Here is a 24,182-nt window from a genome sequence, read left to right on the forward strand (position 1 = left end):
TCAGTTGGAACCCTTACTGACTTGACTTTGAAAATGTTTCCATGCTCTCCTAGGTTCAGCTTTCCCAACAGGAATCCCAGCTACCAAAGCTCCAAATTAGAGGTCACTGGGTGGTATTGGACTGAGTCTGTGCTACCATGTGTTTTCTTTCTGAAGTATTGTTGTTCTTTAACTGAATTTTCATTCTTTCAGATGGAGTTGAGTTCTCTAGTTCAGCCACAGGGCCCACTTCTCCTTTTTGTTTACATATTGTCACTGCTTCCTTAGCCCTGACAAACATTCGAGTTTGTGACCTCAGTCTTACGTCACTGTCTCCCAGCCCCCAGGAGGGGGCAGTTTCTTAGTGTTGGTCCAATTGTTCACAGATACTCTGGTTGATTAGGACTGCGGGCTGGTTGCAGACCATCTGAGCACGTTTTCCAAGTACAGTTGAACCTTGAACGATGTGAAGGTTAGGAGCAGTGAATGCACAGTAAAAAATCCACATATAACTTTCGACTCCCCCAAAACTTAACTGCTTATAGCCTACCGTTGACCAGAAGCCTTACCGATAACATAAGTTGTCAATTTACATGCTTTGTATGCTGTATGTATTATATACTGTCTCATAATCAAGTAATTTAGGTAAAAGAAAATGTTACTAAGAAAATCATAAGAAGACAAGATACGTTTACAGTATTTACTCTTAAAAAATCCACATATAAGTGGATGTACAGTTCACACCCATCTTGTTCAAGGGTCCACTGTCGTTCTCTCGCTAAGGAAGGGCTGCCTTTGCTCCCCTGCCTCACTTTCTTAGCTGCTTCCCGCCGCACACCTGGAGCCTTTCTCTCGCTCACCCCCAGGGAGGGCCGGGTGTCCTGCACCAAGGTGAGCATGTTTGTGTGGCATTCGCTGGAGCCCTGAGCACCCTGTGTTACTGGGTTCCCCTTTCATCTCCCACCTATTAGTGCAGTGGTTTGCAAGCTTCATTTAAAATCAGATCTCTGAGGGTGGGATCTCATACTGTCTTTAGTCACAAGCTGCCTGGGGCATCTAATGCAGCAGTTCTAAGACTCTGGTTCTCCCCCTAAATTGTTTATTAGTATCACCTGAGAGCTTTAAAAACCCTCACGGCCCAGACTACCCCCCAGAACCATGAAATCAGAATCTCTGGGCGTGGGACGCAGGCACTAGTATTTTTTAAAGCTCCTCAAGTGATTGCAATATACAGAGAGGCTTGAGAGGCACCGTTCTAGAACCTCATCCTGTGCCTGGGGGAGGTGGTGATTGCCATCGATGCAGAATCCAAGAGCTGTGCGTCCTACTGAAGAAGCATGGTGGCCCTTCACATGGAGGAAGCCTTGCTAGGAAGAAATGACGGAGGCAGAATTCTCCATTGCTTATAAATATAATTTATTACCTGTTTAAAAATTCTTTCTTACATTTTGTACATGTTGGCTGGCAGAATAAATGCAGGCAATTTACAAACCAAGGGGACTGCAGGAAAATGGGGAGCGGCAGCCAGGGAGAGAGCAGAGGCACACCCAGAGCTGGTGCCCCCTCACCTCTGCCACACAGCGACGTGGTGGGCAGGATGCCCAGGGAGCTCTCCTCCTCCACCAGGGTTTTTCTAGAAAAGGAATTGCATAGAAGATATAGCAAGAGGGAATTCCACAAAAACAGAAGTGTTCCATAGCTGAAAAGCCCATGTTGTATTGTTGGGTTTTAAAAAAAAGGAAAAGGACAAAGCACGAAACCTCCATCTGACATTTCTACAGTTGAACAGTTCCAAAGTGAACAGCGGGTGGATGACACAGGCTCTTCAGCACAGACTGCTGGGACTTTTCCTCGGACAAACATAGGTTGTCTTCTTTAGAAAGAGCAAAGAGGAAAGTCACCAACTTATCACAGCACGACATTAAACTTAGTGAACACACACAGCCCTGTGGCGTCCGGCACACATGGGGTGAGCACGCTCCCTGCAGCTGGGCTACATGCTCCCTGTCCCGAGGGTGAGGTCTTCACTACCAATACAAGGTCTGGGCACAAATGAAAGGAGAACGCTAAGCGCAAATCACATGTCCACCTTGTCCTGATTGCTGTCCTCTCTCTTCCCCAAGGCCTGGGGGAATATCCATTTGTGTTTTAAACTTACATGAGCAGATGTCATCAGAGACCTTACGAATATAAAAGGGCAAAGGCATTTTCCACTGGCTGTAGATTTCTTGCTCTTTTATGCGATTCCACAACAGGTTTGTTTTAACGTGGAGAACATAGTTCAGGTCATGATTGTCGGATGTTGCCTCACTGCTCTGCTGAGGTTCAGAGGCCAAGGGATCGTCTCCCTTAGGCTACTGATCAGCAAAACCTGCCTACAATTCTGAACTCCAGGGTCATTTCCCCGGGTAAGTGCCATCAAGTTCAACAATAGATCTAACAGTGCCAATTGTGGTGGACCTTTGGAATTGAAGGATGATGACACATAGGATTTAGGCATATCAGAAAGAGACTGTCTGGTGTCATGGCCTTGAGAGTTAATTTTGCTGAGGCACAAATCTGAAGTGGCACACGGAGAGGCTGGTATATAGGAGTGAATGCTTTGGCTGGTGGGCAGCGGATGGTATCTCAAGGCAGCTTCCTTGTTTTCTACTCTACAACTGATGGGCTACGACTCTCAAGACATTCTGCAGGGAATCCTGACTTGGAATTCCAGAAGATCTCTGGACAGATCTCATCAGTACTCAAGAGTCTAGTGGACAACAGGATGGGAAATAGCCTCTTACACCGGCTTGGCTTTGTGTACTAGTCCATTCGTGGAATTCCTGTCTGTTGTCCTGGTGATACCTTCCTTAACCATGCTAAAATAGGTCTGGGACATACATTACATTTGGTTGAATGAACCCATTAATATCCCACCACAGATCAATACAAAGAGGTGATAAGCCCACTGGAAAATCTGGGAGCCATGAACTTTTCTGAAGACAAATTTTTAAGATAGAATTTCTGAAAATGGGGACAACCAGAAGGCTGATAAAACTAAAGGATCAGGAAATTCATGGTTAGACTTAGTCTGTAGAGAAAACCCACCCAGTGACATAAAAGGCCATCTCCCTATGTTTCAAAAGTAGCAGGTTTTCCGTCATGAATTCTGGAAATATTTATGACTCCATTTGGTTACCTGACCTGTATGGACACAAGTTTAAGTTAACATTGGCTACAATATTTTTTATTCCCCTTATGACTTACTCCATTAAAAAATTTTTTTGAGAGATACAAGGGAAAAATCTTTGAAAGTGATAAGTACAGCCAGAGATTATACAAATAGATTTCTTAGGGTAGAGAAACAGCACTTCATTGCACAGAGGCAAAGTTCTAAGAATTTCAGTCAACATTAGCTCAGTAAAGTTAAAAAAAATTTACAAAAAAACAACCCAAAGTGTAATAGTTGGTCCTATGAGGCACTCGAAAGGTTTTAAAAAAAATTATTACCTTGAGATAATAATAAAAATATTTCCTTTATTGGATCTATAAATTCTAATGCTCATTGACCATTATCATCTTTGTAAATAATCGGCTTTAAGCAAAGACATTCTTATTCACAAAATCTCCTCTTTCCAAAGAAGATGGATAAAACCCAATTTCATTTCAGCTGTTCCCATGGTTGTATTTTCTCTCATCAGCATTGGGTTTGCACTGAGGTCTTCTAAGTGAAACTGATAACTAGTGCAAAGAGCAAAAGCTAAAGCTCACTTTCAATCTGAAGGCTGATAATTCAACAAGTAAACGTTTCCACCTTCTGTACACTCTCTTATAGGTCTTTACATGGTTTTCATTTCCTTGACCCCATGGGGGCAGACCTTATAGAGGCAAAGGCTTGTGAATTCTGGGGAGACAGTGATCACCTTACTGGCTCCCTTCCTCATACACTGATGACAGAGAGCAAGTGGACAGAGAGCACAGCTGCTGTGTCCCTGACACAGACACGGGTAAGGATACATAAGATAAGAGCCGGTTTGCTCATCTCCAAAAAAAGTAAACAAGTTTTGATTCTACGGTCTGAATGCTTACCTTTAGACATCTTATAGGAGAAATACCTTTCAAAAATATTATTTGTGTGGTTTCCAGAGTATCCTGAACTCACTCTCTATGATAGCTTCCTAAAAAATGGCTCTCCTATTGGAAACTTGAGAGATTAAAATCTACAAAACGATAGTGTATATGAAAATGGCTAATGATTATGCGGTTTAATATTGGGCACCTCACGCAAAATACTGTCCTGCCTTGGAAGAACATGTGAGTAGTGCAAACTACTCACATGAGGATGGGTGTTTCTGTGTAACTAAGGTAGGGATCCACGTTGGCATTCATGCTGTGTGTGAAAAGGCTGCTAGCTGTGAGGGCCTTGGTGTTATGTGTTTGGCATCACTTCATGCCCAGTTATCAATTCAGAATCCAACTTCTGTTCCTTCCAGAGCACTTTAAGGAAATCTGAACGAGTGTGGAAAAAAGAAAATGAAACTGGATTAAACCGCTGCCTTTAGATCCCCAAATTCAGAAGAAAGGAAGCCTCTTTCTTCTCCTTGATTACAAACCATAATTTTTTACTTCCTTAGACATAGTTGTCTCATTTGCATATATAAAGCTTATTTCTTTCCAAGAGGATGCTTCTTACATTTCCAAAAATAAGTATTAGAGAACCAGAAATAAGGAGATTGAAAACATATAAAGCCCAATGAAAAATGTTTTGTATAGATTTTTGTGTATTTCTATTACCAAAAACCAAGTTGAGACATGTCATGTATGAATGAGTTGATGACGTACTAGGCACATAATGACACGCAATTTTTGATACGGGTAACTTAAGTGAACAACATGTGAGAATAGGAAAACTTATTTGAAGTGAAAATTTCCCCACATTGATTTGTCATAAACGTCCTATTGACTCTGCAGGTATTCATTCCCTTTGCCAAACTTTTAGTTTTTATATTCAACTCAGGGTAGATTGTGTTACACACCGCTAGATGGCACCACGCACAAGTGATAGGTTTTCCCTTCCAAATGAAGCCAGTCTTTCCTCACAAGCTCTACAGAAGCCCTAGGAATGAAAGGCAGGATGTGTAACAGAATGGCTGATGAAGTGGCTCCCTATGAAATGAACTGTTGGGTATGGACCTTACACGTCTGAGAGCCATCTAATAGCTATTACTCTACTCCAAAGAAGAAGGAAATCAGAATTCATAGTGAAAATTATTTGACATGGTGTGTTGTATGCATGGAGGTTGCCATTCTCTTGATAGGGAACAGAACACTGTTCCATGACAGTTAAGTACCTTGCTTATAAGGAATTAACCCCTCTTGCTGTTTCTGGTGCTGGGAGGTTGAACAAAAAATACAAAGTGTTTGAAATGAACCCCAAAGGCCCTCAATGGCTTTGATAATATAGTTCTTGCTATGTTCAATATTTCTGTGTTGATGACTTTTTAGTGACTTTTTTTCTAGCTCAAGTTCTGAATGGATTTATTTGGATAGCCACATATTTTCTTGCTTCTACTTTTCATTAGGCGTGGACATTCCTTTGAGCGTCCTTCATATTTCTAATTCTTGATTTCCATAGATGACAACCAGTAATGGTGAGCAATCTTCAGAAGGTATTTCAAGATGCTGCAGTGGACAATAGCTCGCTTTTCTCCTCCTTTAAAAACAAATAATCTATTTATTTTTCTTTTTCTGTAGGATACACTTTTACTATCTTTTGGTCAAATATGCATTGGTACAAACATTACCCACTGAATTTGTTTACTAGTGCAATCTTTCCCTTTCATGATAACTGTAGCATATTTTTATATATAGTGCGGGAGGTGGGGGTTGGGGCGCGCGAGAGAGACAGATTTAGAATAAATGCCTAAAACAGAAAATAAAGGTCTGAAAGAAAAGGCTCCATACTAAGGCATCAATATTTTCTCAACGATGAGGATGGAGGAGCATGGAAATACCTAGAAGTCACCAAAATAGGAGAGGAAATACATGTGGAAGTAAAGAAAATGTATGAAATGGTTTCTAATTAAAATCCACTCAGCAACCTGGATACCTCTAGCCCCAAAGTAAACCATAACCATGTTTTGAAGGTTTTGCTTCATACACATGGGTCCTTGTTTTTCAATCTTGGTTTGGCTGCTGGGCTGTTGACTCTCTATTCCCCACCTGCTGAATGATTTGAGTCCATGTGTTAAAACGAGGAGCCTGTGATAGTCCTAAGGAAATATCATAGTTTACACAAAGTAGTCTGTTGATTAACTATTTTTCAGTTAAATTGTTTTTTTTAATTTAAAATATTTTTACGAAGACAATAATAGAACATAATTTGCAACTAAGCAGGGAGGCAAGTGGTCCCAAGAGAGGAAAGAAAGTGATAATAAAGGGATGCCATCTCTTGGTGAACAACATAATGCAATGACACAAAGACAAGACTTGAAAGCATAACAAATATGGTACAGGTTAGAATAATTATCTTCCAAGTCAAAACTATTTGGAAGGCATAATGTAGCCTGGGCAAGTGACTAGCTTTTATGGATCTTTAAATTATCCAGCTCTGAGTCCATTTTGGTCTTCACAGTGATGAATGAGACTGGAGTGGATGTCCAACATTTGAAACCTTGAGATGATCTAATCCCACCCCTTCATTTTACAGGTGAGGAAACTGAAGTCTAGTAAGGGTAAATGACTTTCCCAGGGTAGCACAGCTAGGTAAGGACAAACCCAGAATGAGAACTGGTTTCCTGATTACCAGTTCAGAGGCTGTTCCTCCCAGCACACTGACTCTAAGGTAGTTAGAGCACTGAGGGGAGTCAGTGTGGGGCCATGTGACCCCAATATTATGTGAATTTGAATAGAGAATGCTTCTCATGACAAGACTCAGAGGAGAAAGACCCTGCCTGAGCAAGCAGAAACAGACTGACAAAGCCAGTACGCATTTACTACCTTTCTGGGGCAGAATGATGGGGAAAAGATGAAAGGTCAAGGAAGCAATGCCTGTTTAATTAAACTGGTGACCACGCCCACCTTGTTATGTGAGAAGATGAGGCAGGTCTAGTCAATACCTAAATACTAGCAGTACTGCTAACAAAAACAGAAGTTGAAAGAAACTCCTTTTACTAGAATACTTGTAAATACTCATCAATAATAATAATGATAATAACGATACTTTAAAAAAGAAAACACTTCAAATTGAATATTACAAACACACGTTGTGAAGAAATGCTTGTTTGTGTGGTTGAACATGAATCACTGTCTTTCCTGCAATGCTACAGCTTTATTCCCAGAGGGTACTGGATGGGTGTCCTCAAGGAATAAGGAGCCTCAGTTACTTACTCCTCTCCACTTCCCTGATACAAACAGTAACACTGGTTCTACAAGTTCTAGAAACAGAACACTGATGGGAGGATTATCTGAGACACTTGGTGCACATGATTTGTAGCAAAAGTCTGATTTCTCGGTAAATTACTAATCTGAATTAGACACAACAAACCATCCCCAGCTTCAACTTCAAATGATTTAAACAAAAATAGAACGAGCCATGGACAGTGTCTGCATCCCTGTCCAATGTGATGTAAACAACATTTGTAGAAATTGGGTTTGTTAAGAAAGTTTATCCATATATCTGGATAGCGATAAAAAGCGTTTCCTAGGAAACTGTAAGATCCTGTACCACACAGCATACAGCCCAACAAAGAAGAAAATTAGATTGGTTTCTAAATTCAAAGTACAAATGTATACAATTGTTCTTAACGTTTGTGATGATGTCCGAGTAAAGTGGGCGTGTATATCAGTTGCATCTGTTTTTCTTCTCTCTCCCGCTGCCATCTTGCCTGTGAAGCTCATTGGTCTAGTCTGGATTTCCTTCTCAGCTGGGATCCCCGGGATGGCCACAGACTCCCGGTGCATTCTCGGCCTTATCGTCAGTCCCTGCATGGGTCAATACTGTCCTTCTGCTGCTAAAGACACGACTGTTTCATGTCTTCCCATTTCTTCCAAGACAGCTGCCAGCATGCTCAGGTTTCCATCCGGGAAGTTTTGTGCTTCCCAAAGATCCAGGATTACGCCAGTTGGGCTTGATTTGGTGGCAAAGTAATTCAAGTACCTGTCATGGGGAAGGGGAAAATGTGCCGAATGGCGTGGTTTACAGATCTGTTTTTCTCTTTAGTTCTTGCTAACCCTTTCTGTTTGTCTTTTACATATCCAAGTCCCACTTGAGAAACTGTGGTTTACAATGAGCCATCCTATATAACTAGCCCATACTTAATTAGATCAGCCCCAGACCGGAGACGTGACGTTTAACTTTGTTAACCTCAACTCTGAGTAAGATAATTTAAGAGACAAGATGTGTATGGATCATATCCTACACAGGAAATCAAAAGACATGTTTTCTTTCCAGCCCAGGCTCTGATCATCTTTGGCAGGTCATGACATGTCTTTTGCTTGGTAGTGATGGCAACATTTTACAAAGAAGAGGCTCCTGAGGTCTCTTTATAACTGAATATCAATACTGTGTTTTGCATATCAGTGATTTATCCAGCATTAGATCTGGCTCAACAGGAGATGGGGAACAATAATTACTTCAGCAAGTGCATATATTACTTAGGGGGGTTTAGCCCATCAGCTTTGTAAAGTGGATCACAAAACTTGATGCTTATAAATTTCAGATAAGCCCAGAATGTCTCTCAACAATGCGTTTGCAAGCCCACAGTACAAGAAACAAAGAAGAAGCTTAATACATGTTTGCAGAATGAAAAGTAAATAGATGTATGGATGGAAAAAAAAAAAAAGGGATGCTCCCCTATGTCTACGAGTTATCAGCTTAGAGTCCTATGTTTAACAGAAACTAATGCTGGAGCCTGGCCATACTTACCTGTCCAGGTTTAGCTTATGGGCCAACATCCTCCAGTCATGACCTCTGGTCTGTGGGGCGTCCAGGCTGCTACAGAGCTTCTGCCGGATAGGGGGAGGGATACTGAAAGCACTGGGTCCTGTCATGGTGGTGATGGTGCTTGCTGGATCCAGCAGAGGCAAATCCATGCCAGTAGTAGGTTCCTGTGGTTCAGGCACAAGAACCACACAGCATTATTTCTGAAGACAAAAGCAATCCTATCGAAGCAATCACCATAATGCCTTGCTTTGAGCGATAAGAAGAGAATGGGTGCTATTATTCTTGCTAGTAAGAATGGCTTCTTCCTGGCTGAAAGTTGTGATTAGCTATCTGTAACCTGGCTGATAGTAAGAGGTACATTTTGAGCTAACTTTGCATAGCCTTGGATTTATGGGTGAACAGATCTGAGATTAGAAGGTTGAAAGTTCAGAGCTTCTAGAAGCTGTCCGACCCTGAGGAAAATGCCCTAGGTAAACGCCCAAGGAAATTCTTGCTCTAACCTCTGCAGAAGATGGCTCGGTTCTGCTTTTGTTGAATGAAATGAAACACAGCTCTCCTCTAAATGATATCAAATTAAGACTAATTTCTTAAAGAAAATGGTGAACACAGTATATTGCCTTAGGGCAAGCTGCTAATGGCATCCTCCAATTGCTGTACACCGTATTTTTTTTAAATCTAATTTTAGTAGAGAAAACCATAAATTGGCTCTTAGAATAGTTTCAGCTCATAAAACAGCACAAATGCAAAATCTGAATTTCATCTGCAGGAGAAACCCTAATCATTTTCTGATCTTCTGCTGGTTGGAAAAGCAAAAGCAAATGTTGCCTGGGAAGTTTTAAAGCAATAATAGGAAATCTACTTTCAATGTTCTCTCTCTCTCTCTCTCTCTCTCTCTCTCTCTCTCTCTCTCTCTCTCTCTCTCTCTCTCTCTCTCTCAGCAGGTAACTCCTTGGTGTACATAATTGGTTTCTAGAGGATAAACTAGCCACACATAGTTTCAGCCACCAAGGAGTCTCTGTGTCTCGAAGAGTGCTCAGAAGAGGGGGTCAGCGACACCACTGCCCAGAGCCCCCAAACCTTGCTGCTCCTGCACTGCAGGGGATGCTGCTGTCTGGTCCCAGTGCTGACTGACAGTGGGTTCTGCATTACAGGACCAACAGCTGATGTGCACAGCTAGGCTTGTGTAATCCCACTGCACGGGGTCCCTCTGGGGCTTGCAGGGCACGTGAGAGCTAAACACATTTTTTGCCGTAATATACACAGTGGTGTTGGCTGCCATGACAGTATTTAGCCCCAAAACCCAACGCTTAGCAAACTGAGACTTTCAGGATTCCATTTTGCTCCTTTGTGTTAACTCCAGCAGCACATGCCAGGATGTAAAAGACTGAAACACAGAAGCAACAATGGCAGTTGGCATCCCTGAATGAGGACACGACCAGCAGATCCTTCCTTGCAAGTGGCACAGAGTTCCTTCCACGTGAGGAGAGAGGGCTCCTGACCTCAAGGGCATCGGGCTTCAACAAAGGGGAGCAGAAGAGTTACAGAGAGTACCTGTCGGTGTTTATCAATGGATTTATGTTGGCGATGTCTGAACCCAAGTGCCCAACACTTGCATTAGGCATAAAACGATCTATATGTGGGTTGGGGAGGTGGAGGTGAAGAGAAATCACATGGTCTTTCTACAACTTAGTGCCATCACCCACACTGAGGTCCTGCTTGTTTCTTGTCTGGACAATAACAATAGGGTCCAGAAGGAAAGCCACCATGTCCCCCTAATACAACCCTACCCTGATTGTCCCGTGCTAGCAGTGGAGGTTAAGTTCTAACAGGGAGGGGGGTGCTTTGTGTAGTACTGTCCCCAGATATCCTTGTTTTGGACATAGGAACCCCCTCCTGCATATCTGTGGTCCATCCCACTACCACGCTGATCTTCCCAAAGCGCCACGCTGATGTTTCTCCCCCCTCCCTCCCCCTCCACCCTCTCTTATTAAAAAACACTAAATGTTCCTCCTACCAAAGGGAACCCCAACTTTTAATCAGACATTGGGGATTATCTGTACCATCTGCCTCGTCAGCTGATATGAACCCCAGAGGTGATGTCCGGAAAGCTCAGAGCCAGGCCTGACATGGACGAGGGGCCCCATTCATGCCCACATGCCCCCACCACTGGACAATCAGACCCTAGTCTTTCTCTGGTTGACTCGACATGACTCAAACTCGCCTCAGACAGGACCACTCACTATTTCTATCACCTGGCTTTTAGGCTCTACTTCTGGCACTTTTTCTGCCCTTTCCCTTAATTTCCGTCAAGCAAACCCCTCAAAGTCTAGATCAAAAGCATATCCCCTGAGTCTCCCCTGAGCAAATCCATCCAAAGCCGCCAACTTGAACACCTCCTACAGCACTTTTCACAGCTCTTCTGCAGTCCTCATTCTGCCCTATTCATGTTGGTCATAATTTATGTGTTTCTTCCTTTGATTTCTCAAATTTCTTGCAGATGAGGGTACTTTTGTCTTCCTCAGAACCCTCGTGAAACTCAGCACAGCGACCTGTACATGGAAGCTACTCAATTCACATTTTCTAAAACGAGAGAAAATTTGCCTCCTACTACACAAAGGGACGGAAACCAGTTTCGGACAGAAACTCACCCCACTGAGTAGTATGTTGAGCTTTCCTCCAGCTAAATGTGGCTAAGCGAATATATGGCTCTTCTCACTATCAAATCCTGAAGACAAAGGCCAGGTAAAAGTAGGCCTGGCTATCAGGGAGGTCTGCTCACATATCCATGTAGTCATCCTTTTCCTAATGAATACAGAACCACCACCACTTCACCTGGGTCTCCAGTCCTGGCTTCTAAGCCTGCTAACTTCTGGGTGGATGAAGCAAGCACAGAAGAGCTTACCGGATGGCTGACAACAGCCTTGGAAGTCAAAGAAGACTATACCTCTGCATTTACATTTCAATTTCATCTAATAATTTCAGTGGCTGTTAGTTTTTCCTTTATTTCCAGGTAAAAGTAGAGTTTACTCTCACAGCCTGCTTATGACAATAATCATTTATGATACCGGTACCATCTGTCTTTGATGTTGGGAGTCCCTTAGTTAAACATCCGATTTTTCACTATTAACCGAACAGCTGCTACGGGTGATGGCACACGTTTTCATCCCTCACTCCACAGTAGAATCAACTCCTCACCCCGATATTCCAACTCTTCCTGAAGTCAGTTAGAAAAACTAGATTTTCCCAATGGTTGTTTTGAACAGATTATAAAACACTGAAGAGGTCAATAGACAGGCTGGCTATAGCAGAGCGATGCTACTTTATACATTTTTAATATTACCCTCTGTGTACACCAAAGTGTTGTGCGTCAATAGTTAATAGGGGTTATAAGTACTCTGCCCATAGCGAAAACTAAATAGAAGGGCTGAAGAGACAAGTTTCTTTCTCTGCACCATTTTTTCTCTTGGTGGTGGTGGGTAGCTGCCCCCATCCCTCTAAAAAAGAAAAATAAAAAACCTGTCATTATCATTTACATTTTGAGATACATTTATGCCCATACTTTTCAGACGTTTTCATTCTTAAACTGCATCCCTGTGAGACTAAAGGCTTTGTTTCTAGTTAAGGAATCTCCGGCCAAAGCATCCAGAGAGGAACAATCGGCTGGCTCTTGACATCACCATGGTCTATGTCAAGCATAGCCTGGTCTCCCTTGAGGGGGGCAACAGGTCCTCCGTCTGACTAGAGAGGCCAAGGGCCATGTCGCTTTATAAATGACTGCCGGGGAGTGCCCTGAGAGGTGGGTGGCTGCAGGGAGCGGGAGCCGCACATTCCTGGCAAGTCAGCTCATTCTCGGGGGAGAAGACATTGGAACTGCAAACCCGGCCCACCCGCCAGCTCGCCAGGTGACCCTAGGAAGGAGCCCTGTGCAGAAAATAGACACCACCAATGCAGCCTTTTCTGTTGGGTTATGGTTTATCAGTCACAGTGAACCCCTTCTCAGAGCTTTTGATGAGGACCTGGGTTTCAGGGCTCTCTAGAGCCAAGTGTTCAGAGCTGAGCCTCACTCCCTATCTCTGAACCCAGCCCCACACTTGCCCCCTCTGGGGGCTGCAGGCACCACATTCAAATGCTAACAACGACAGTGGGACTCAGTGACCCAGAAGTAAAAGCAGCACAGTGCCCCTTAATCCCCAAAGTCATCTGACTCCAGTCATTTCTGCCCCTCCCTCTGTTAAATGGGCTTGTCTATCACACATGGGCAAAGGCCTCCAACAGGACTGAAAGGCTGGCCTCTCTGAGCTGACTGCCGCCAAGTTGCAAGAGAAATCGTCTTTCCTCTATGATGGCACAAGAAAGAAAGTCCTTAAATTGAGATCACACTATGCAAAACTGTCTCTTCTGGATGAGAGGATGGTGGACCTAGGACCTAGCAGGGAAGAGCCCTCCACAGATCTTTTCATTCTTGGCTGCATCTGATCCACCTTTTCATTACACGGCAAACATTCCCGCTGAACAGAAAGCAAGCATCAAAGGAGCAGACCTCCTCGCCCCCTCCAAAATTCTGCAGCCTTTGTTGTCACTGGAGCTGGGTGGTTATTGAACTTTGCAGACCTGCTGGGCCTAGAAAGTGAAAACACCCTCCAGAGCCAGCAGGGGTGGTGCTGTGTGCCTGGGAGATAGGGCCTGCGCCTCAGGAAGGCCTGGCGGTTGCCATGGCACCCTGACACCGAGATCATTCCTTATGAATGTCACTGGGGTCTGTGACTAAAGTTGTTTTATGAGTCAAAAGTCTCATGAAACTACAGGAGGAAATGATGACCGAACCTCCGCAGGCTGTGGGAAAGAAGGATGGAGCATCGTGGAGGCTGCCATTCTTCCCACCTCGGTTTGCTAAGGAAGGCAGCCTTTAAATACAACATGTGGAGGGAGACATGCTGAACATCCTGACATTTCATTTGTCACTTTGCATGAGACAGCGAGAGAGAGAAGAAATCTTTTAAATCATATGCTGTCCCGCTGTAGTTTTAAAATACGACAATCCTGTGCTCTGTGGCGTAGCAAACAGCACAGAGCTGAGCTATCTCCAGGCCCCAGGAGGAGATGCTGCCTTCTAACCATTTGGCTTGTTCTATTTCCTTTGTTCCTCCAGTGTGAAGGGTTTCCACTGTTCAAACTACAGCCTTGGGGTCCAAGGTAACCGATAAGTTCACGCACACCCCCTCTTTCCATATAGAGCAGTTTTAATTAGCAGGGCCTATTGCTATTTCTGTAATAGGGACTATAAAAATGCCCGACTGAACTGAGTGACGATCATAGCCGAGAAAAGCAAAGTGATGGCCACTAGGGGAAAAATTCGTAGATCTTACTTCTATTTCTGAAACATTTTTCCCACCCCTGGGAAATGGGCATATTTTCGTTTCCTTTTTTTTTTTTAATTTTACTTTTTAATTATTATTTGTATTGAGGTATAATTGACATATAACGTTATATTAGTTTCACATGTACAACATAATGATTGTGACGATCTCCACAGTAAGTCTAGGTAACATCTGTCCTCATATATAGTTATAATTTTTTTCCTTGTGATGAGGACTTTTCAGATCTACTCCCTTAACAACTTTCAAATATGCAATACAGTAGGATTAACTATAGTCACTGTGCTGTACCTTATATCCCCAGGACTTATTGTTTTTTATAATCGTAAGTTTGTACCTTTCACCCATTTTGTCCACACCTATCCCCTCTTCCTCTGCCAATCTTTTCATATTTGGAGAATGATGTGTAAGATAGAAAGGAGACCAAGAGATTTCTCCTTTCAGCAAGGAGAAAAAGGAAGAGAAGAAAAAAAGGAGGTGTGGGGTCAGAGGCTGGTCTCTCTCCTCCACCCTACCAGTGTTAGGCAGGTTCCCTGAGGAAAGAAGGGACCAGGGAGGAGATGTAGAGGAGGCGGGAAGGTGGCACATCAAGGGATGCCTGGGGAAAAGTTATTCCTTGTGCACATTACTTAAACTAAACCTCATATTTGGAATTCAGATCTGTTGTACAAAGCAGGAACAGGATCCTTAAATTCATGTCGTAAAAAATAAAAGTCTCGTTTTTCAAAAAGAATTCCTTATTATATTCTTTTATGCATCTAGCTCCCTATGTTCATTAAAAATACAATTCTTTTAATAAATAGGACCTATAGAAAGCTTTTTAGGACTCCTGCCCATTTGGCCTATATCGAGATACCTTTATACTCCACATGTTCTCTCCTCCCCATGGTCCTCCTCTCCCCTGATTTCTGAGACAGACAAGAGCTTCTTACCTCTGACACGGTGCAGTTTAGCTGGAAGATCTGCCCTTCTCCTTCTACCTGTCGCACACAGAGTTTGCAAACCAGCTCCACCGTGTTCAGGCTAAATCTTTCCAGAGTGAATGTGCAGTGGAGGTTTCTCTGAGACCCGCTCCAGATGTGGTAAAAAGGAATTTCCTAAAGGATATAAAAATGTTAACCGCAAATACTAAAAGTAACTATCAGACACTGGGCTGCCAAGTACTTTTCTCAGTATACCACGTTTCACCCCATTTAGTCATTACAACAAATGTACTTATATCCATAAGTACATCCTGACCCCCCCTTTCAGATGAAAAAGCTGACACCCAGAGATGTTAAATAACTCAGCCAAAGTCCTACATGTAGTAAGTGGCAGAGTTGAGAATTGAACCCAAGGAGTCAGCCTTCAGAATCTACTTGTCTCATTTATGAGAGAGAGAAAGAGAGAGAGAGAGAGAGAGAGAGAGAGAGAGAGAGAGAGAGAGAGAGAGAGAGAGAGAGAGAGAGAAGCCATTGTAAATGATTTTTTTTAAGTTTAGAAAATCCCCAAAATAAAACCCACACATTCCAGTCATTGCTCATTAAAAGGAATCCCTGCCGTGGTATTCTGGAGAAAAGCAAAGAAGCTCTAAAGGATAATTTGCTGATCCAGTTCCCTTTCATGCCTATATCCTCCCTCTGCACAGGACAGGGGGCCGGCAACATGCACTATACTTGGAAACTGCAGACTTGGTTTGATGCTGCAGAAATGTCCTTGGCCTAAAAAAACACACCAAGCCTCGAACAGATATACATTTTCAAGAAGTCTAGACCAACTTACAGAGCCCATCCTAGAATAACTTATCAATAAAGGAAAGAAAGAAAACGGTTGATACATTAAAAAAAATGGGCGGACATGGTGGTTAAGAGCAGAGAATTCAATACAAATGAGAACACTCTCCCCTTGTGTACTTGGTGATTTGGGCAAGTCACTTAACCTTTCCATGCCTCAGCTTCCTCATCTGCGAAAGAATAAGTAAAAGAGTACCTAGATGGGCTGGGGTTAGATGAGATAAACCAAAGTGCATGAGTGTCTGGTGGATGGTATTATAATAAAAATGCAGCCAGGCTTAGCTTGAACTAATATCGAATTATCATTATTATATAAATAGCATTTTCTATTATGATTGCACAAAGCAAATTGTTCATAAAAGGGTTGTGGGGGGAGATGTGTGGACTTACATGGCAGCTGCAAAATAGGGAGAAGAAAAAAGCAAAGGAAGACATTTTATGAGAAAGTTAAAAGCCAGATCTCTCAATCAAATGCAGAGTGATTCAGAAGAGTCTGGCACACAACCCTCGTGGAAGCTTGAGACTGTTAGCAAATTAGTAGGGTTGCTTCCCACAATTTCTGTGTGAGTACTGGACCTACGAGAGTAAAAATGGAGCTGGAAAATCTTCCCCTCCCCTCCTTCTAGTATGTTCCTTGACTTATATCAGGAAATCAAAACCAGTCCAGCTACAGTGCTGGGGCATGGGATTGGATTTGCATGCACATAGACAAGGCTTCAAAGTTTACCTAAGTGTGTGTACATTTCCTAGGACTGGGTATGAGGCTAGGGATCCCATAACACAGTCTCCTGAGAGCTCAGGCTGACTGATGAAGAAGGAGGCGGAAGCCCCTGGGGAGTCGTATGATTTTCCCACAAGTACATACAATGATACTTGGGGCCAGAATTTTCATACTGTATTTAATAAAATTCTGACCAGGTTTTATTTTTACATGCCATTTCACTTTCAAAACTGGGGTTCTTTCTAAGTTTTCAACAGAAAGATACTCTTCTAGAAGGTTGAAGCCTAATTTGTTTCACATGGATAACAATGTTCCTCTGTATTTCCTATGAATGCATTTTCAGGTTTTTAAAAATCAATTCGATATAAACATTTACTCTGAAAATGAACTGAAATGATGAACTCAGAAATCTTATTTGTTAAAAACAAAACAATGACAATACAATTATTTGAAAAAAATTAAGAAAAAAACACATTCCTTTAAATATATCTAGAGTATTTTTCAAAAATCCTAAATAATCCCAAGCTATTTTGGAGAAACGAGTGCACATGTAAGATTAACTTCAAGGAAGGGAATGTTTTATGTCTAAATAATTTAGTCCTCTTTTGTGGAGCTGTCTCCAAGCCTTCAGTTCAGCTCAGGAACCTTACCTGATATTTAGCTAGCAATTTGCTCTTCCAGAGGGAATGGGCGATGTCGTGAATCGACAGGCGCAGGTTATGGGTGCTGCCTTTGAAATGAAGAGCCTTAGGTTCTTCTAGGAGCTGTCCTCCCATCTGTCTCTCAAGCTGCAGAACTTCCTACAATGACACACCCAAAACCAAAAGCAAATTACCGAATCCATGTCATGTCTGTTGGCTGTCTTATCAAATGTTTCCTCACTGTGCCTACCCCCATCCTGCTAACTTGTGCAACATGTGACTTCCTCTTCTGCAGCCTCGATACCCTCCAACTGAAGCCCCTGCCGGTTTCTATCTGACTGGATCCTACTGACCATCACGTGTGCTTCAGCAATCTATATCACACTGTTGTGGGGCAAATTCAGTACAGCCTGCACTTACCGAAAGATAAGTGGCATATTTAGTCAAATACAGGAAAACAACGGTCAGAACACCAAATGGGAAAAAGCCCAGATTAAAAAACAAAATTGTTAGAAATATATATAAATAGATAAATAAGTAGATTTTCAACGAACTTTTAGGTAAAGGGCTAAAGAACTAGAAAACAAATCCGTGTCTTAGACTTGGTGAAACAAGCTAATGAATAAAAATTTGGAATGTGTTTGGGGCATTTTTTCAATCTTTTGTAGTTTCTTATAGAAATAAAATAATAAAATTTTGCTTAAAATTATCCATTGCATGATTCCAAGTGATCAAAAAAATTAAAATATATCCATTGTATGTCCTATTAGAGGAAAATATTCTGATACAGATTAGGAAGGTGTTTCAGCACCAAATATCGAACTAAACAGTTACTCGGATTAAATTTAAAAAAGAACATCTCATTTCTCAAGATCTGTGGCTGATGCAAAAAGAAAAAAAAACTATGTAACTTTACTTATACTATAAAGATGTAAAAGGAAGACAGATTCTATATATACTTTCATTCCTCAAGCTAGTTAATGGGAGTTAATGAAGCATTTCCAGCTACAGCTGCAATTATCCAAACAGCATCTAACCACAAATTATCAATGAACAAAATATCCTGGATCTCCTTTGCTGTTTGAACCATCCCTGCACACACATGGCTCCTCTCATGCTTTAAAAGTTTTAGTGATACAAATATGTTGGCAATTTGTGACATTTCTTTTCTTTAATAGGAATTCAAGAAAATAATAAGGGTTCAAGGGGTTCAATAAAAATATAAAAGAAAAATAAAATTTTATTTTTTGGTGATATTTCAGTTGAAAGCATGGGGTTCAATAACACAGGCGATCATTCAGGTTATTCCATACACCTATATTGGGCACCTACCATGGTAACAAGTATGGATGGGTCACAGTGGAGAATTGTGAGTATGGGAACCAGATTGTAGTTCAGTAAGTGCAGAGCTCACCGATATCATTGATTAGATGTAAACAGCTCATTTTAAGCTGCTTCTTTAGTGGTTGTCAGCATCCATCATCTCTGACTCAGGCCACTATTCTGAACAATGCAATCTGCTGAAAGGTCTTATAAGGTGTAGAAAATATTAGGAAAATATGGAATGTGGTCTCAGACAGACACTCCTCTAATTAGTGTCTAATGAAAGAGATGAGGCAATAGCACATTGATGGAGACACAGGCATGGTCCAGCTGCTTGAGAATATTGACATTGAGAGTATTCAACATTGCTGCTGGCTGATGAGTAGCTATTACTTGTGACAGGAGCCTGAACAGTCAGCCACTCCCCAACCAGTCAGTTGGCCACCTGGACACATAGGCTGTGTCATTGTGTCCTGGCTCTGCTGTGCCTACGGCTCAGCAGGCTCTGAGGGTGCCCAGCCGGCTGTACAGATCCACCCAACCCAGAGTCACACATGCTCCTCATGGAACGCCCTCCCACAGCACTTCACACTCCGTTCCTGGACAAGAACCTGACCATGTGGAAATGAAGACGAGTAAGAAAAGTGAGGGTTAATTACAGTTCCTTCTGCTTCAACAGGAAGGCATAATGAGCTTATGTTGATCATGTTCACGTTCAGCGTCTAGTTAGCATAATAGAGAAAGCTGATGTTCCCTGTGAACCTGGCACCTGAGAAATTCTAAAGCTAAAATGATGTTTGTTTATACGCCATTAGAAGAAAAGAAACACAATTAGAAATCTTTGAGATTACAGTCATGCCAATCAATCAGTTCTAGCTTCTTTCCAGTATACCCTAATTACCTCATCAAGACGTCTAAAGAGCAATCGATAGTAATTATCTGATTACTATAGATCTTCATTATGTCCCAATTATCTGCCTGGGATGTCTGAAAGAAGATGCATTGCATTCCGGGAGGTAACTGTACCCAACAATGTATAATCCACACCCCATTGCTACAATCAACATAGATTGCCAGAGGATATCGAGAGCATTGTCAGTTTTTTTGGCAGGGAGGATCATTGAAAAAAGCCTAAATTGCCTATTGGCCATGACCCTGAAGTCAAGAAATCAAATGCCATATGTTGAGCCCAAAGTCTGGGTTTGGAGTTAGCCCAAGAATAAGGCTCAGTCCTTGACTTTGTCATTGACTTTAACTCATGGTAAAGAGTTCTTCCTAGTGGGGAAAGAAACTGGGCTGGCTTGAGCCTTTTTTTGAGAGAAGTCCCAAATAAAGTGCCATTTTAGACAGTTGGGCCAGGGAATACACACTCTCCATACGCCTAAGCTTTCCCTCTCTTCACTAACCAAAATGACACGAAGTTGTCGGAATGCACAGAGCTGGGAGAAACCTGACTTTTTTTCTCCCCTTCAATTGGACATGAACTCTGGTGAAAGCTAAACTGCCCGTCAGGATTCATCCAGGCTTAGAGCAGAGGTCTCTAAACATATGTGATTGCATATGCCCATCAGTCAAAAATTAAGCAAGCATTTCAAATGTTTCTTTATAAATTATACACCTATATTAACACATCAGTATAATAAAATATTACATTGTAAAATATAAAGTTAAAAATATGAGCTAAGAAAAACACAGAAGAATCAATGTTGTATTTTTTTACCCCATAGATTCATTGGGACAGGGGTGTGTGAACTCCATTTTGGAGACTGCTGGCTTGGGCAGCTGTCCTTTCACGAGAACCTTTGGGAGATATCAACCCAGGAGTAAATGACTCAGTAAGAATGATCCTTACCAAACTTAAATTTAACATTTTTTTCCCTGAAAAGCAGCAACTGGTATCATCACACTCAGGACCGAATATTCAACTTAAAGGAAATAACAAAATAAAGGAGAAGACAATAACTAAAGCACAAATTAAAAATATGATAGTGAAAATTAAAGATATTACAATCAATCAATAAAACAACTCCTTGACAACTAACATCATCTAAAACCGTACAGGAGTTGAAGATGACTTGCCACATTCAGCAAATCCCATGTATAAATTTTGTGTCAGAAGACAGAAGAAGCAAGCCCACTTGAGAGGCTAATCCGGCTTTTATTCTATATTGTTATGGTTTAAGTATTATGATTTCAGATGTTTTATAGCCAATCCCACTTAAAAATACTATAGCTTATATTTCAAAAAGCTTGAATTTTGAAATTCCTTCTGCATTTAATCGTTTTGGTTATTATACATATGACATAGATAAGTAAGAGAACAACAACAACAAAATAACAGATGTGTGTATCAATAAGATACAGCGTCACAGTTAAATGCTTTTCTCTCAGTCTTCCTGGGAGCATTCATTCAGCGTCAATGAAGCACATGTGCTCTGCCAGGAACCACGTCAGGCTCTGGGGCACACAGACAAGTTCCGTCCTTGCTTCCAGCCACTCATGAAGAACGGCAGGGAGACCAACAACCCCAACATAGTGTGTTCTGCTCTAAGACAGCTTCCTGACAGTCTGCTTTTGGATCCCAACTGTTAGGCTATTTCACACACCTTAAAAGAGAATAGCAACAAAATATATTTAAGGTCAAAAGATTTAGGAAGACTTAAGAAAAATATCATGACCTTGGGGAAAAAATGGCATCATAGGAATGAGGATCATCTAGGCTCTTTGTTGTCAGAAATATAAATGTCACCTTCCTTTGCAAAGGTTGTCCTCCTTTCTGGCAGCACCCCCACGTCAGCGCCTTGTTTGGCCCCAGGTGATTCTACCTGGTGCTCTGAGGAACTTGTTCTGCTTCTACAGAAGGGGTCACTTTCTGTTTTCCTTTGGCAGTTCCATTTCTACCCCTCTAAGTTAACCTTGAAAAGATTCTCTCAGGGGTCGGTTATCAACGGAGGTATCTCTAGCCCATCTGAAATACACACAAGAACCCCAGTCGTAATGTCCCCAGCTGCAAGCCCCCCCACAGAGCCTGGTGCCCCATGGGGATCTGAGCAAACCTGTGAGATGGCTACTTCCCCATCCCAAACTTCTTGGTGGCCCTGAGTGAGGATTCTATTGATTCAGGGAACCTGTGAGGGATTGCTCGAAAGGCAGAGACAAGGGATTCCACAACACAGAAGCTTTCACAATAACCAATTAAACCAAGACATGATCCATGCCAAGCCATTAGCCCGGGCCACTTAAGAGCCACAATAAACCCAAACTGTTTTAAAAGCATCTGAATAAAAAAGGGAGCCCCTCTGGCCTGCACCCAGAGCTCCCCAGGCTCTGAGATGATAGGTTTTCCCCCTCATTAAGGCCTGACAGAACAAGGCACCTGGGAGGAGCCGGACAACTCCTACACTCTGGTTTCCTCACCCCGGAATTTTCACTCTGCATTCCTGCCAGGGTTAGACTGCATCTGCCTGCACTGCCGCTCTGGTTCTTCCTCTTCCTCCCGGTCCTTTCCAGCCTGGCCAAATTTCCCTGAAGAGTCAGTCTCACTAAGAATGCACAAGAGAACATCCAGGTGACAGCTGCGTACACTGAGATGCTTGACGCTTGTGTACAAGAACGTGACCAGTTTCTTCCCAAGTGTGAAGCAGTGACTTTGTGTAGGGAACTGTGGGAGGTGCTGGGGCCACACTCGGTGCTCAAACTTGTCCTTTGGTCACCCACGTCCTGCTCGAGAACCTGCTTCCTGCCTCACACCACTGCTCTGAACTGTGCCTTCTTCCTCGTCCTCGGAGGCACTTGTCTTGGCTTCCAGTTTCTCAAGAGGGGATGTCCTACCTGTGGGTTATCTAGCCTTTCACTTCCTTCTCTGTGTCTGTGACTCTGTCTTGTTTTCCCTCCAACATCTCTCCCATCAATCAGTCCTGTCCTTTACTTATTAGAAATCTTATCAACTAGAGAATGGAAAACACAAATGATTAAACCTAAACCTCATATAACTCATTAAAATCTCTTGTGGTAGAGAAGGTTTGAGGAGGTTAAATCAAGACTTTGCTTTACTTTGTCTTGCTTCTTTCTTGGTATTTTCTGGGATGTGGCTTGTCTGCGTACTCTTTATTCTTGATGCAAACAGAACCCTGAATCGATGGTATTTAGTGCTGCTGAGGAGCCTGCGGACAGCGCCAGGACCCTGAGCAGGTGGAGGCAGCTATCGTGGGGAAGCCACTAAGATTCCCACTCAGGGGTGAGAGTGCGAAGGGCAGTGAAACAGCGGCCAGCCTTGCACTCCAGGGGGTTTTCGTTTGGCCTGGCTAGACCGCCCCATGGAAAGGGACCCACATGCACTCCATGCTCTGTCCAGAGTGCTGGACCAGGCACCAAAGGCCGAGTTGTGCAGTTCAAGACCTGTGCCCACCGTCTCCATGTTTCTGCCATATGGGCGCAGGGCTCTGGGGGCACAAAGAACAAACTGGCAAATGTTCAACATGACACGTGTGTTCAACCTCCAAAGACCAACAACTTTCAAGGATTGTGCTAACTAGTGTTCTTAGAAAAATCACATCTCCCATCAGATTTTATGGAACCTGCGTTGCTCCTATTCATTCTTTCATCCTGTGCTGAAACCTGCCCTTGTCACTGAGGATGAGAAATTTCTGTCTTTGCTCCCGAGGCTGTTGCCACTGTGGCTATCACAGCTGTGAGCCTGTCCTCTTCCAAAGCAGAGGCCAGACAGAGCGCCATCCTTCTTGCTGGTTCCCTGCCAGCTTTTCAGCCGCGTTGCTCTCGGCTCCCCCCGTGCTGACTCCTCCTCTGGCCTCAGGCCTCAGGCTGCAGAGCTGGCTGTGGGGAACATCTGACTGTCAGCAGCCTCTCCACCTGGCTCTGGTCATCACTGCTGGCATCTGGCCTGGCTGTGCTACTTTCTCTTCTCGTGCTCACACTGGGGAGCTTTGCTCTCCCCCTGAGTTTGTCTGCCATATTTCATCCCTAATAACAACAAGGCTGGACGCCAGTGACCATGTACAAACATTTCCAGTCAAGTCACTCAGTTTCTAGGGCTCTGCCTGCTGCTCCCACAGCTGCTGCCACCACGGATGCTTGGTTTGAGCTGCCACTTCCAGTCTGCCTAGTCAGGGTGGTTTGTGACACTTCTGAAGCAAAATGCCAAAGGGTAGCACTCAGGGAAGTGACTGTGTCACGTGTCCACCTCTGGGCATACTTCTAAGGAAAAGATAATCTCTCATAACTATGTATTAGGAATAGGACTTTCTAGGTTGTTCTAGAACTTCTGAAATCCTCTTGTATTTCTTTTCACCCTTAACACATTATTTTCTAACTTCTGTATTAGTTTTCTATTTCTGTAGTCAGGATTTATCATATACTTAGAGACTTTAAACACAACAAACTTACTACCTTATCGTTCTGTAGGTCACAAGTCTGACACAAGTCCCA

The 24,182-nt window shown here is 42.8% G+C and overlaps 1 protein-coding gene across 2 annotated transcripts in view; it reads right to left on the reverse strand.

Moving 5' to 3' along the window:
* Positions 1–1,384: 1,384 nt before the first annotated feature.
* UNC5C (unc-5 netrin receptor C) overlaps positions 1,385–24,182 on the reverse strand; it is a 370,552-nt gene continuing 347,754 nt past the window's right edge. For both annotated transcript variants that reach the window (XM_033106151.1, XM_033106150.1), the window contains 4 exons: positions 17,424–17,573; positions 15,213–15,377; positions 8,888–9,069; positions 1,385–8,119 (listed from right to left, as the gene is read on the reverse strand). In XM_033106151.1, coding sequence (XP_032962042.1) covers positions 7,954–8,119; positions 8,888–9,069; positions 15,213–15,377; positions 17,424–17,573 — 663 coding nt within the window. In that variant the 3' untranslated portion in view covers positions 1,385–7,953. The remainder of the gene's footprint in view (positions 8,120–8,887; positions 9,070–15,212; positions 15,378–17,423; positions 17,574–24,182) is intronic.

Source organism: Rhinolophus ferrumequinum, chromosome 5, assembly GCF_004115265.2.
Source record: "Rhinolophus ferrumequinum isolate MPI-CBG mRhiFer1 chromosome 5, mRhiFer1_v1.p, whole genome shotgun sequence".
NCBI classification, from domain to species: Eukaryota; Metazoa; Chordata; class Mammalia; order Chiroptera; family Rhinolophidae; genus Rhinolophus; species Rhinolophus ferrumequinum.